General features: G+C 36.9%; 1 protein-coding gene across 1 annotated transcript; it reads left to right on the top strand.

The window, feature by feature from the left end:
- The first annotated feature begins 1,207 nt into the window (after positions 1-1,207).
- Positions 1,208-11,150, top strand: LOC103701806 (polyadenylate-binding protein RBP47-like). Its single transcript, XM_008783982.5, has 6 exons — positions 1,208-1,753; positions 4,711-5,164; positions 9,178-9,245; positions 9,328-9,458; positions 9,571-9,667; positions 10,701-11,150. Exons 1-6 carry the CDS (start codon positions 1,430-1,432, stop codon positions 10,854-10,856), a joined length of 1,230 nt encoding a protein of 409 aa, XP_008782204.2. The 5' UTR covers positions 1,208-1,429; the 3' UTR covers positions 10,857-11,150.
- Positions 11,151-13,721: the final 2,571 nt, after the last annotated feature.

The following is a 13,721-nucleotide window of genomic DNA, read 5'->3' as shown; positions in this document are numbered from 1 at the left end:
TTCGTGAAGTGGAGACTTGACATCAGGGACAATATAATTTACGTAATACCACAATCCAAGAACAATCATGGCTCATGGGCTTGTTCAAACATGTGATCCAAAGGCTAGAGGGCTATAATTCTATTCCATGACTAACAACTAAAACAACTAGTTGTTATTTTAAAACATGGAAGAAATCATTCCAATTTGAGAGCCAACAGTAAGCTTGTTAAGTCAAATTAGTCAGAACCATACTCTTCCTCTCATTCATATTCTCCATTTTGATGATCCAACTAGTCCAATGCAAGCTCCATTTTCACCACTTGTGCAACCATTCCAAGTATACAAATGTCAGGAAACCAAAAAAAAGAGGTTTAGATTTTCACTATAGAGGCAAAATAATTTCTTTACCTGGCAAAATTCTAAAGCATAAACTATATGCAAAATGAATTTTTCCACCATTGCTTAAAAAACATCCAATGAACAAAAACAGATCTTTGTAGGGGCAATTAGAAAACTTTATAAATTACAAGTGCTAGGTAACACAAACAGATGTTGGAGAGTAAACATGGGTTTGGTAATTACTTCTCTTCTTCCAAAATCTCCCTCTCACTCATCTTTTCTTTATTTTCTTTTCAGCTGCCCTTCTTCTTTTCTTTCCTCACGTGCACTACACATGCCTTGCTTGTGAGCAGCTATGTCACTTTATATTACCAAATCCTAGCCCACAAAAGTTATATTTATACTAGTAAAGTCCATCTTACATAGTATAAGTTGAATTGCTCTTCTAGTTAAAAAGAAATGCAATGTTTCTAAAAGAAAAATGACTAATATAAATAATTATGAAAAATTAAAATTTTATAAAAAATGGATCTCGATTTTTACATCAATTTTGTCTTCAGTTGTTCTGCATAATTCTTCTCGAATTAAGAGGCATGCTAGTCAAAATCTTTTTTGAAAAAAAATTACTTGCTTTAACAAACCTGTTTCGAAATCCAAATGATGAAATTTGATGTAATCACTTAGTGTGCTCAGCCCTCACAAGGTAACACTATATTATAAAGCTCGAAAAACTATCCAAATTTAAAAACTCCAATCCAGATAAGGAGAGACTGGTAGAGCATTGCAAACCCTAGTCTGGGTTCCCCCAAAGGCCTAACAGAAAGCCCAGCCCGGCCTGTTAACCGGCATCCTTTATCGCTTGATACGCATATCTCTATTTTGCAAACATTTTTAGTTTTTAGCAGGGCAGCCCAGAAAAAACCCGACATCCACGCGGATACGGCAGACAGCGGCAGGACCTCCCACGCTCTCCAATCAACGGCAGCCATCCCCCCCACCCCTTCGATCCGACGGCTGATATCAAACCTCGCCTCCAAGCCGCCTCCTATTAAAACCCACCCCATCACCCCAAATTCTCTCTCTCTCGGACCTCATCGAACCGGCGGCGATGATGCAACCAGTGGCCGGCGGAGATACCCAGCAGAAGCCGCTGCGGCCGCCGATGCGGCCGTGGGTGGCGGTGCAGTACCCGGCGGCGATGGCGATGCAGCACCAGATGATGGGGGCGGTGCCGCCGCCGCAGTACGCGCAGCTCTTCCTGCCGTACCCCCAACACTGTCTACCGCCGCCGCCGCCGCCGAACCAGCAGCACCACCAGCAGGGCTGGGCCGCGGCGTTGGCGTCGGATGAGAACAAGACGATTTGGGTGGGGGATCTCCATTACTGGATGGACGAGAGCTATATCCACAGCTGTTTCGGCCACACCGGCGAGGTTCGGGCTTCGCCTTCTCCAATCTTGACGCCTTCTTGTTGTTCTCCTTTATTGCGCTTCGTTTTCGCAATGAAATTGAGATTCTTGTTGAGAAGTTTCTTTTCTTTATTTACTAGTGGCAGAAGTTAAGTCTTTTGATCGTATATATTTATTCAATAACTGTCTTCAATCTGATTAATCTGTCATATTTATGAACAAATTCAAGAAAAAAATGTTTTTTTTTCAGTTGCATCTGCATTGAATATGCTGAAAGAAAGAGAGATGCAATTATAAGAGCTTCAACAATATTTGGACCTCTTAACTTAATTATTTTCAAGATCTTAAAGTGAGGAAATTGTTAATTGAAGGACAGGTTAGATACATGAGAGCAGCCTTTTCTCCTGAAAGTCACTGTTAATTGTAATAGAATAATGAAGGTTGTGCTACTGGCTTCATAAGCTGTCTTCCCATATCTGTTCACCGACCAATAGCAGTGGAACTTGAATTTTCAATTTTTAATCATTTTTTCTATTACACCTGCCTGTATCATCCTAAACTTTTTATTTGTTGTGACTCAAAGATTATATAAATGGTGATAGTTTGTTGAAAATTGCCTTCGGCGCAACATAGATCATGATGTGAGATTTGAAATGTCTGAATTGTCTGCAATCTGTTTACTGCTATATGATTAATGAATGGTGTTATATGCTCAGATGTTATACTATCACCTTCCTTTCGATTTATAGATGGATATCTATAAATAATCTAACAATTGGATCTATGAGATGAAATTCATAGGTACAACAGAGTTTCTTCAGATGAAAGAGAGAACAAGAATGTTTAATAAAATCCATGCCAAAAGTTGTAATCCACCATTCACACAAAAAAAGACAATTTTCGTAGCTTATTGTTTCAATACTATAATACACCAGATGGCTGGCCATTTTAAACTATAACCTTTTTGGATAAAAATTCTGTTATATTCAAAGTTCCACAAGAAAGTAGATGTAACTGCAATTTTAGTGATACAGACCCTATTTTAAGGAAAAATAATTGAAATAAGTTGGCTAAATTATTTTAATGAATTTTTGTGCTTGCAAATTAAGTTTTAGGCAATATTATTACTCCTTATGACTTTCTTAATCAATAACCCCTTTAGCACATGGTTGTGTCATTTGCTTACTCTTGAAGTACAATCCCCCCTCTTGAATGCAATCTTGTATCACAAGCTAGGGGTGTCAATGGGCCTAGTATGGCCTAGGCCTGAAGCAAGCTCGAAATTTGAACCTCAGGCTTGAGCTTGGTCCAACCTAGATTTGGCTCAAAGGTGTCAGGCCCAAGCCCGACGCAACATAGTATATGCTTTCAGGTTGGGCTAGGCTCAAAACTGGCCCCTATTAAATTTTTTCCATTTCTTTAGCTAGGATTGGCCCGAAATTGACCGGGCCTCAGTTTCCAGGTATGAGCTCAGCCCATGCTTTAAAACTTGAGATTGAGCCTGGTTTTTACCAGGTCAGGTCTTAGGGCCATTTGGGCCAACCCAATCCATTGATAGCCCTATGACAAGCAAATAGTGGATGGGTAGCCTCTAGTCGCCTGAAACGTTTTTGAAATATGAGAGAATAAATGCAATTTTCGTAACTAATGAAACTTTTGTGGCCATTCTTGCTATGAAAGAAAGCAAAATAGTAATCATCATGCTTAGAAACTTGGAAAAAAGTCTTATTATGAAATGTCACCTAAATCACCTATGTACAGGATTATAGGGCATGATGAAGAAAGATGTCGAACCAGTGCACAATGAACTGCCATGTCAAACCAAACATCATGAACATACAGAAAATTTTGGGAAGAAGTGCACATTTGAACAAGTCAAACACTACAACCTATTATTAATAAGTGATTGCAGTTGGTGATCTCTCCAATGATCACTAAGAAAAACTAGAATCAAATGAATGGTATCCAGAACAATTGATTATCTAAAGCCACCTCTTTGTTTTTGATGGTAAAATAAAAAAAATTCCAATTAAGGAAAAGCTTTAAATTGCTTAAGTTGTCAGCGTAATTTTCAGATATGCTAACACCTATATCATTTTTTACCATGTAAGGACTAAGGAATAGAATTAGCGCACTCTATTGAGGTGAGGTTGAGCCATAACCATCAAGCCATGTCTCATTTTCTTCATATTAATTTATGGGTTTTTTGAGTGTATACCCTTCTAAATATGCAAAATTGCATAAATACCCTCGCAAAGTTGCTATTTGCGCATATATCCTTTCTTTTTACATGTCTACTTGTTAAGGGTGTTTCAGTCATTTTAATTTTGAACCGTTTATTTCTTAACGGCGTTAGATGGCATGGGTATATATGCAAAGAAAAAAAGGGTATACATGCAAAGTAAGTGTTTTATGAGGCTATACATACGAATAACAATTTTGCGAGGGTATTCATATAATTTTGCATATAGGAGGGTATACATGCGAAGGAACCCCTAAATTTATTAACTTATTCTCCAGCTGTTTCTGTTAAAGTTAACATTTAATGTACTTATGTCTCTATAATCTCCATCCATGTTAGTTAGGTCTTACCTTATTTCTAGAGCAATTGACAGTCATGAGCATACTTCTTACCAGTACTTCCTTAAAACCTTTGTTGCTGGACAAAGACTCGGATGAAAAGTGGTGAAGTCAATTGTTAGACTCAAAAGGCAGTTCAAACTATATAGTTAATGTCAATTTATATATAGGCCCCCCCCCCCCCCCCCCCCCCCCCAAACAAAAAAAAAAAAAAAAAAAAAGAGAAAAGGAAAAAGGGTGGGTGGGAGGAGAGTATGCCCACTGCCTTTCATTTAGATTTGATACTTTACAACATTCTAGTTATCTCTTCAGTTATAACACTCCATGCGTAGCCATTTGAAGCCATCCAAATTCCGCACTGCAATTGTATATTAATATTTTTACACTGTGATTTCATGCAGGTTGTCTCTATTAAAGTTATTCGCAATAAGAAGACTGGACAATCAGAGGGATATGGATTTGTGGAGTTCTTCTCACATGCAGCAGCTGAGAAAGTTCTTCAGAACTTCAGTGGTTATGCGATGCCTAACACAGAACAGCCTTTTCGGTTGAACTGGGCATCATTTAGCATGGGTGATAAACGTTCAGATGCTGCTTCTGATCATTCTATATTTGTTGGTGATTTAACTTCTGATGTGACTGATGCCATGTTGCAAGAAACTTTTGCTAGTAGATATTCATCAGTAAAAGGTGCAAAAGTTGTTATCGATGCCAATACTGGCCGTTCAAAAGGTTATGGGTTTGTAAGGTTTGGAGATGATAATGAGAAAACCCGTGCCATGACTGAAATGAATGGTGTATTTTGCTCTAGTAGGCCCATGCGCCTTGGTCTTGCAACTCCTAGAAAGTCTTCTGGTATGTCATGGGTACCTTATTTTTGCACTTCCATCCTTGTATGTGAGATCTCAGTTTTTCCTAAAAAAATATTATTTGCTTAATAGAAATTGTTATTTCTAGTCAATTTTCTTGTTTTGCTTTGCATTCTGTAACTTGGGCATCATTAGTTGGTATTACAGTAAGCATGATATTTTCATTTTCATATCAAGAAAGATTGGATAGTATCTCTAACTAGCTTGACTTCATCTAGTCCTGATTGCAGCATTTAGTTTTTGTCTTATGGAACATGTCTGGTCTGTTTCTCTGTGGACAATCTGATTGGCCAACAAAGCATAGGTTGCACATTGTATGGGATGCATGGACATGATGTCAGTGCTTCATGGCTTTGGTGTTGACAATGCTTACTATGTGTGGGCCAAGCTGCTCTGAAAATTTAAGTTGTCCAATGGCATCTAACTTAACCCTTTCTTTTTTAGCCTTTTATTGTTGATCAGTTCTGCTGCCGGTTGACGTTTGAAAATCTTCTGACTTTGTTTATTTTCTATGCTTTAGTGCGACCTTGTGCTAATGTCTCAAGAATATCATCATAAGCATAAATGTCTTAGTTTCTTTCCTTTTCCGTGCTTTTTTCGCTTTTGCTTTCCTTATTAAGGCTTGGGTTTTTCCTGGGAGGTCAGAGCTTGCTTGCCTGTAGTAATTACGCAATTAATGTTAAGCATGTCTATTTCATGCAGTCATTGAATACATGAAGTGCTTGTCGTAATTACGCAATTAATGTTAAGCATGTCTATTTCATGCAGTCATTGAATACATGAAGTGCATGGACAGCTGAGCTTGATCGATATACTATAGTAACTTAACACGTGCATTTTTTACTTAACATATATTTGAATATTAAGAATGAGTTGTTTGTTAACTATATTTATGGAATTGTGTGCAATTTTTTCCTTAACTATGCTGAGCCCAGATAGTCAGGACAAGGCTAGATGCTTATGCTTATGGTTATTCGAAGTCAAACGTAAGGATCAGGGGCTCGTCTAGAATGTTATGTTTGTCAGGGTATCCTGCCACTTGTTAGGAGTTGGAGACCATGGATACCCAAGCATTCATTCTATACGTTCGTAATTAATTATTCTATATATGGATATAGGATAATATAGATTTACTGAAGATTTTATGTGGATGATTTTAATGGTTGTGTTCTTAGATGTTGAAAATGAAGGCCATTTATATAATATAATGTATAAGGGGTTGAGTTGAAGATTTTTATTTTTTTAATTTGTCCAAGTTGAATATTATGTGAACTTTTGTTCAGAATATGGCAACTTTTTTTTTTTTTTTGGGGGGGGGGGGGTGGTGGGGTGGAGGGGAAAGGGGTATATGAGTATATTTGCTAGATCCTTACTCCTAACTTCCATTTAGGTTAGCTTTAATCCTTCCCTTAGCCTTTGGTTGGGGCATTGGTTGCATAAGATCCCACAAGGACCATTCTATTTCACCCACCTAAATTTTATTCTGTTAGATATCTCCTCATCTTTCTCTCCATTCTTTCATATGATCTATCCAAGATATTAAAACCAATGACACAGTATCTCTTGGTTATTCGTTCTGATTTTAGTCATATTAAGACCACTATCTCCAGTATCTGTTGGCTATTAATTTGGTTAGTGTCATATTAAAACCAATAGCACCATTTTCTCTGGAGTATTGATCTTGGTTAGTGTCTATTTTCATTTCAATTTCATTGACATTGCATTCAGTATACTTTCATTCTAATAAGGTTTAAGCTTTCATCCTCTAAGGGTTTGTCCAAGATTCCAACTTGACAATTAGCTTGCCCTCATCTGACCTATCATAATATTTATTTATTTTGGGTGAAATGAGTATTATCATACTTCTCCAATATTTGCTATGAGTCCATCCATGACCAAGGTAGATAATTATGGGCTCATAGATGACTCCTAGTGTAAGCTTGTTGAGACTAACTTTATATTTCATAACGGCATTTATAGAACTAACTTTCTAAGAGTACATATTATACTATCACATTATTATGAATATAATTAAGATCACTGGCTTTTTTCTCTGCGTGGCGCTTTTTAATCTTACAAACATGAGATTTCTGTATCTTCATTAAATCTCACTTCGTCTACCATAGTTAGTTTCTATTTGTGAATGGTACTTCTCTTTGTCTTGCCCTTTCTCTGCCAAATTTGGTTTGCAATCCTGAATTTGTGCTTAATAAGCTATGCTCTTCCTTATTTAATGCCATTCAATATGATAAAATCATGAATGCATACTAATTATATCACCTCTTATTCTACAACAACCATTCATCTCGAAATACCTTTAAGTCCTCTTTCACTTTTGTCAGGTACCCATCAATATATATTTATGTGCAAATGTTCCAACAAATTATAATCATTAGTTCTATTTTGATAAATTGTTAACTAAGGTATAGACTTTGGCTTTTGTTTCAACTTGTGCAATATTTTATTTTTTTTCATCATGTGCTACATGCCTGTGTGCTTGCACCACATCAACACAAGGCTCTCATAGGGTGGTCGAGACAATCCTTATAGCATTTTTCCTTAAAAAAGAAATTTTGTGGTATGGAAACTTAATGTTCATGCATTGTCACTTTGCTATGCAATTGCTGAGCTGAAAACAGTTCTATGAATATCATATTTTGGATAGGGGAAGACAGTGATATCTTTTCTGGATAATCTGCACATGTTACTCTCCGGTGGTGTGGTCCATCACATCTAATGGAACATGGCATGGAGCCAACAACTTCCACTTTAGATTAATGAATTATGGAAATTTTTTTGAATAGGACAGTAATTGGTGAGAACTTTGCCATGAAGAGGTATAGTTTGAGAGCAAACACTTCGCATCATGGAAGAAGAAAACACATTGTATCTCCTATCGAGTATCCTATTAAAGGATAAAAACTGTCAGTGTATTTGGAGTTTCTGTTCATTGTCTTTTAGTCCTTGGAAGTTTTCTATTGGTTATTGCAAACTGGAATGAAGTACATTTCCAGATCTAAGTAATGTTTGTTCAAGCTATATAGGTAATGTTTGTTTTTGGAATGGATTGGCTTGCACCCTTGTTATCAGTCAACATCAATGTGGAAGGTCTTCATAATTCACAGTTGAAGAGATACTAGTGGTTTTCTGAAGAAGACTTGTTCAAGTCTTCTCTTATGATGTCATAGTACATTACATGTTTCAGATGTTTTTAACTTCATGAGACATGGAGTTTCGTGGGGAAGATTGATTTTTCATAAACTCATTACAAATGCTATTACCAGGTAAGCTTCTCTGAATGTTTCAATTTGTGTATTTCTGGAAACAAACTGCTGCATGTCAAGGTGAATTCTTACATTTGACACTGAAACGGCAGGTTTAGAAAACCTAGGGAAAGATATTAGAGGTTGCTGACAAGGCTGAAAGCCTTAATATATTTTTATTGACTAACAAAATATAGGCATTTGCCATTCACTCAGAAGTAGGTTGCAAATGAATTAAGTGTTAGACAACATTCACCCAAAGTTGTCTCAAGCTGCTCTGATGCTAAACATTTGGATTAAACCTGCAATACACCATCCATATACTGCTGATGATAGTATATTAGCTTGGTTCAACCTGATCTATTCATTAAATAGGTCAGTTCTCAGTCAGCATTTTCAGATCAGCTCTAAATTAAGCCTACCATCTGGTGCAGAAAAGTCCATTTGCTGATCTTTCAGCAATTCTTGTTGCCCAGTCTTCTGCCATTAGCTGGTTATCAGCTCTTGACCTTTGAACTAGCAATGATATTGTAGGCCAACAGTATTGATTTGTTAACTGGATGATTTGGCTGTCTCATATCTGATATGTTTTTCTAAAAGAATGTTCCTTGGGCTTCTCATTCATTTCACTTTGACCTACAAGCATCTGGCAGAACTTTTCTTTTGGTGTTTGCCTGTGGTTATGCTGAACTGGCATGTCCTTTCACTTTTGCTGACTATCAGGGTTTTTTTTAAGGTGGTTTTGGGTCCAATGGTGCTTCTGCACAAAGCTTCCAGTCAGATGGGGATCCGACTAACACAACAGTGAGCAGGATTTTTACCTACATGGGTTTCAGGGTGGTGTATAATTGTATCATTTTGTTTAGAGGTTTTTTTCCTGCTGTAGGTTTTTGTTGGAGGGCTTGACCCAAATGTCAGCGAAGATGATTTGAAGCAAGCCTTTTCTCAATATGGTGAGGTTGCTTCTGTCAAAATTCCAGTTGGGAAGCAATGTGGTTTTGTGCAATTTGTCCACAGGTAAACCAATTAATATTTGCTTCTGGATATTGTGTTGGAATTAGCTTATCATAGTGCATCTTTTTTAGAGCCCCTACAGTGTACACTTCATAAATTTGGTTACTTTTGACAGAAACAATGCTGAAGAAGCATTGCAACAGTTAAATGGAACAGTAATTGGGAAGCAGTTGGTTCGCCTTTCATGGGGTCGCAACCCTACAAATAAACAGGTATGGGCTCTTTACAGTTTTGAAAATTCATACATGCACACTGCTCTTATTTGCAGAAAGAATTAGTGTTTCCCAAGGATGAGATTAACCTTGTAGTATATAAATGATTAGTTTGTTCATTGTCTTTTAGAGTTGAGATTGCTTACTCCCAGTTTGCAATCATCCTGGGTGAAAATAAGTCTGATGAAATCTGAGTTTGTATCTTCAGTTTGAATCCTAACCAATAAAAAGATCAGGCTAGTAAGACCCAACTACAGTTGGCATGCTTCCTAAAATTTATCTGAACTTGCTCAGAAAGTTGCAGACTGAAATAAAACTTTTGCAATGGTATATACCTATTGCAATCAAAATGATTAGGAGAAGACCATTGTTTGACCATGTAAAACATATGCGTCAGATGAAAGCAACTTGGAATTATCAAAATCAAATTAGCAAGTCCATACCAGATGAATGGCAACCTTAAAGATCAAGTTTGGACCAACCTTTTGGGGTGGACAACCTATAAATGGTAATAATTACAATTTGAGAGGTGCTTCCTATCATAATTATAATCACATATCTATGTTTTTTGCTAAGTGGTCGTTGTATGCAGAGTCTACTTTCCTAAAATCAATGTTTTATAGCCAATGTTTCCTAAATTATCAAGTAAACTGCTGATATTCCTTATTTCTAAGTTCAAAAATGTTTTAATTTGACTCTGATTTCATCTGAAACTGACCACAAAGAAAACAAGCCTATATATTTTGGCCCAAGTTATGGACCAAGACATGCTCTGAGAAGCTGAAACGTGCTCAGAAAATGAATTGACTTTAAGAGATGCCCCTGTCAGTTTAGTGCATTTGATAATTGTACTAAAAAGAATATGTTCGCATCGGAAATCTAAACAAATGGCATCAGCTAATGAAAAAAATTATACATTCACAACTAATAAAATTTCTGACCTATCAAAGTCCTGATTAACTGAATGTTACATACAAATGACGAGCAACATAATTTCAGGCCATATTGTTTAATATATCTGTGTTTTGGACAGTTAAGAGCTCGTCCTGGCGGTCATTGGAATGGTGTATACCATGGAGGACAGGTTCACAATGGATATGGTTACGTCTTACCAGCTCATGATCCAAGCATGTACGCTGCAGCATATGGGGCTTATCCATTGTACGGTAATCAACAGCAAGTTAGTTAAAATGGAGTTTTATTGGATCCGGCAAAGCTATAGCGAGTTACTTACGTTGAAACAGGCTTAGTTTTAGCAAGTGACTGATAAAGAGCAAAAGGTTGCCAGTGAGTTGGTACAAAATACATGGTATGTAGTGTGTGTTCTTGTATACCTGAGGTCTTCGTAGTCATTTAAGATTCTGTCTGAATTAATCTTGCAATTTTTGTCTGCTAGCTGTAAGAAAGAGGAAAAACCTAGTTTGTTGCCGTGTGGAAATGGTTGTGCTATTCATTTAGGGTATCATTAATTTTTTATAATCAATTTATAGGCTTCTAAATTCTTATACATTTTGGTACGAAGCCGTATGCCTTAGTACGGGGCGGTATGGGGCTTGTACTGACTTAAAGTTAAGTTTCGTACTGGTTTTCTTCTGATATGGTATCATATGCTCCGTACGGGGCGGTATAGTGATTTGCAGGAGAGCTATTGTTGGGTATTAAGACTAAGATGTTCAAAATGCCTGTATGGCAGAAGCAGGCAATTTGATGCATATTTCATGTACGCTGGGCTGGAGCGAAAGTATGTCTGGCCCTTGGACCTGTGAAGATTCTTCTGGGCAGGATACTTCTATTGGCTACGTTTAGCATTGAGCGTTCATAGACAAAAAAGGGGATCGAATGGTGGTTATATCTTAAAGGAATTAACTGGTTTTGAATCTCTGGGAGGTGCAATTATTTGGCCTGGATAGCAGCGGAAAAAACTTGATTTTATACCAAAAGCGGATGAGAGGTTCCCATTATGAGCTCAATGGGTGATTGTGCACGGGATTACCTTGAATTTTCGCCATGTAATCACTGCTTCTGCTTCGGAATAAATTTGAAAACTTCTCAGGAATTCATTGCTTTATCTGAAAAATATTACTTTCGGATACATAAAAAATGTCAATTCAATTCTGAGATATAAATATATATTTGATTATGGCTGTCATTCCAACCTGCAAAGATGATATCCTGTCCCCAAAGCCGACCTGAGCCATGCGAATGGCTTGGGTATGGGTTGAAGGGCAAACCAGTTGAAACTTTTTGACTTGAGGCTTCTTTATCCAACCAAATCTGAAGAAGACCTAGACTTGCATGAATTACCAGATTTATTGCATATATATCTATACACACACATATCGATGCACATATGTACATGTATAATATTAGTTTTATTTATATCGCACACACATGCATGCACATATATACATATATAATATGGGTTTTATTTATATATACATGTATGATATTGGTTTTATTTATATATGCTTTAACTTCTAAACTCTTAGTACGTGAAACTTTATTATATAACTTAGAGAGGTATAAAGAATAAAAAACAATGTCATGTTGGAACATGTTTGAGTCTTTATTAGTAAAGTGTATCTTTTCAATTTTTAAGCAATAATCGCCGCATGGCTAACTATCGGGTGCTTGTTGTCAATGATTTTCATTTTTGTAAAATGTATTGGATGTTTCATTAGTAAAGTACTTAGATTCAAACTCGATCTCCAGCTGATGGGGTACCTTCAATAGGTTAGGTATGGAACAAAAGTTAGACCTAAAACATCAACAGATATACTTCTAGGTTTGATGATACCGCTCCTATGTATGGCATCAAAGGCGAGAAACATTATGATCATAAAACGGTTGTCATCAGAAATGTTTCCTGTGTAACTGGTTGGCCTTGTGGAAAGAGGAGATTGGTCACTGGCTTGGACATTTTAGCTTTCTTTCTTTGCAGTTTTCATTTGTTAATTACCAAGTCTTGTCCCAAGCAAATTATTAATTACCAAGTCTTGTGGCAAGCAAACGTACAAAAAAAACCCTCACATGACAGAATTTATTAAAATATCCAAAAAAATTATGAACAGGGTCGGTCCAACTCTTAGGTAACTAAAGCAGTCACCTAAGCCTCCGATCCAAAGAAGACCCACTACAGAAAAGACCTTAAAGACAAAATAAAAAGAAAAAAAAGGTTCCTTTGTGGGTTCACCTTAGGCCGGCTCACTACAGAAAAGACCCCCAAATACATTGAGCCGCTTTTAATTATGAACTACTCATGCGAGCAGCGGCCATTCTCTCTTTGCTACCCTGCAGGGCTCAAGGAATGGAAGCCTCATCCATTTCGGACTTCCCTCGTATACCATCATCTAACTTATTATGTGGATAATAAAATATCACAATGAGCAGCATAAAGATCAGGCTATCCCAAGTTGAACACTGCATTTTGTAATTACATGTGCAACATTCCATAATCTTACGAAAAAAACTAGTCAAAATGTATTATATTGACTCTTTGGTTATGTATAATAATCCAATATCTATCCGATGCATAATTAACGCGGGACTAAATGCATGCCCACACGAATTCTCACATACTCTATCGTATAAGTTCCGATGTTATCGCCAAGCTAAGAATATCAATTCATTTAAATCTAATCACAAGGATCACCATCAGTCCATATCAGCCTTAATAGATCCATACTGCAGTGCTCCATAGTCTATATTAGTCGTGAGCCTAGTCCGTATCTAACTACTTATGATATTCAGCATTTCACTGGAAATGCTAGTTCATAGATACTATTTTAAGTTCTTAGTTCTATATAAATATTTAAGACCAATATCCCAGCGATAGGGGTGGTCGTAATTTATGTAACACCGTCATGTCACTCGTAAGGGTTAAGGTATGTGTACTTGACGGCAGTGATGCTGCCATCTGGCCATCTCCTATCATAATTACAATGCTGCAAAAGGGACGGCAAATCATTGTAACGGCTACTATTTTAAAACTATGCATCATACTGTTGGATATATACTATATGGTAGACTTTTTTTTCTTTCCTTTTTCAGGGGG

This window comes from Phoenix dactylifera, chromosome 12 (genome assembly GCF_051530095.1).
Source record: "Phoenix dactylifera cultivar Ajwa chromosome 12, Ajwa_hap1_PhDact_Kaust_v1.1, whole genome shotgun sequence".
Classification (NCBI taxonomy): Eukaryota; Viridiplantae; Streptophyta; class Magnoliopsida; order Arecales; family Arecaceae; genus Phoenix; species Phoenix dactylifera.
This window is presented reverse-complemented; position numbering and strand designations above follow the sequence as displayed.

Coding starts and splice junctions, on each gene's coding strand:
- LOC103701806 (XM_008783982.5), top strand. CDS start 1,430: ATGATGCAACCAGTGGCCGGCGGAGATACCCAGCAGAAGCCGCTGCGG. Junction 9,246..9,327: donor GGGATCCGACTAACACAACA/GTGAGCAGGATT, acceptor TTCCTGCTGTAG/GTTTTTGTTGGAGGGCTTGA. Junction 9,668..10,700: donor GCAACCCTACAAATAAACAG/GTATGGGCTCTT, acceptor TGTTTTGGACAG/TTAAGAGCTCGTCCTGGCGG.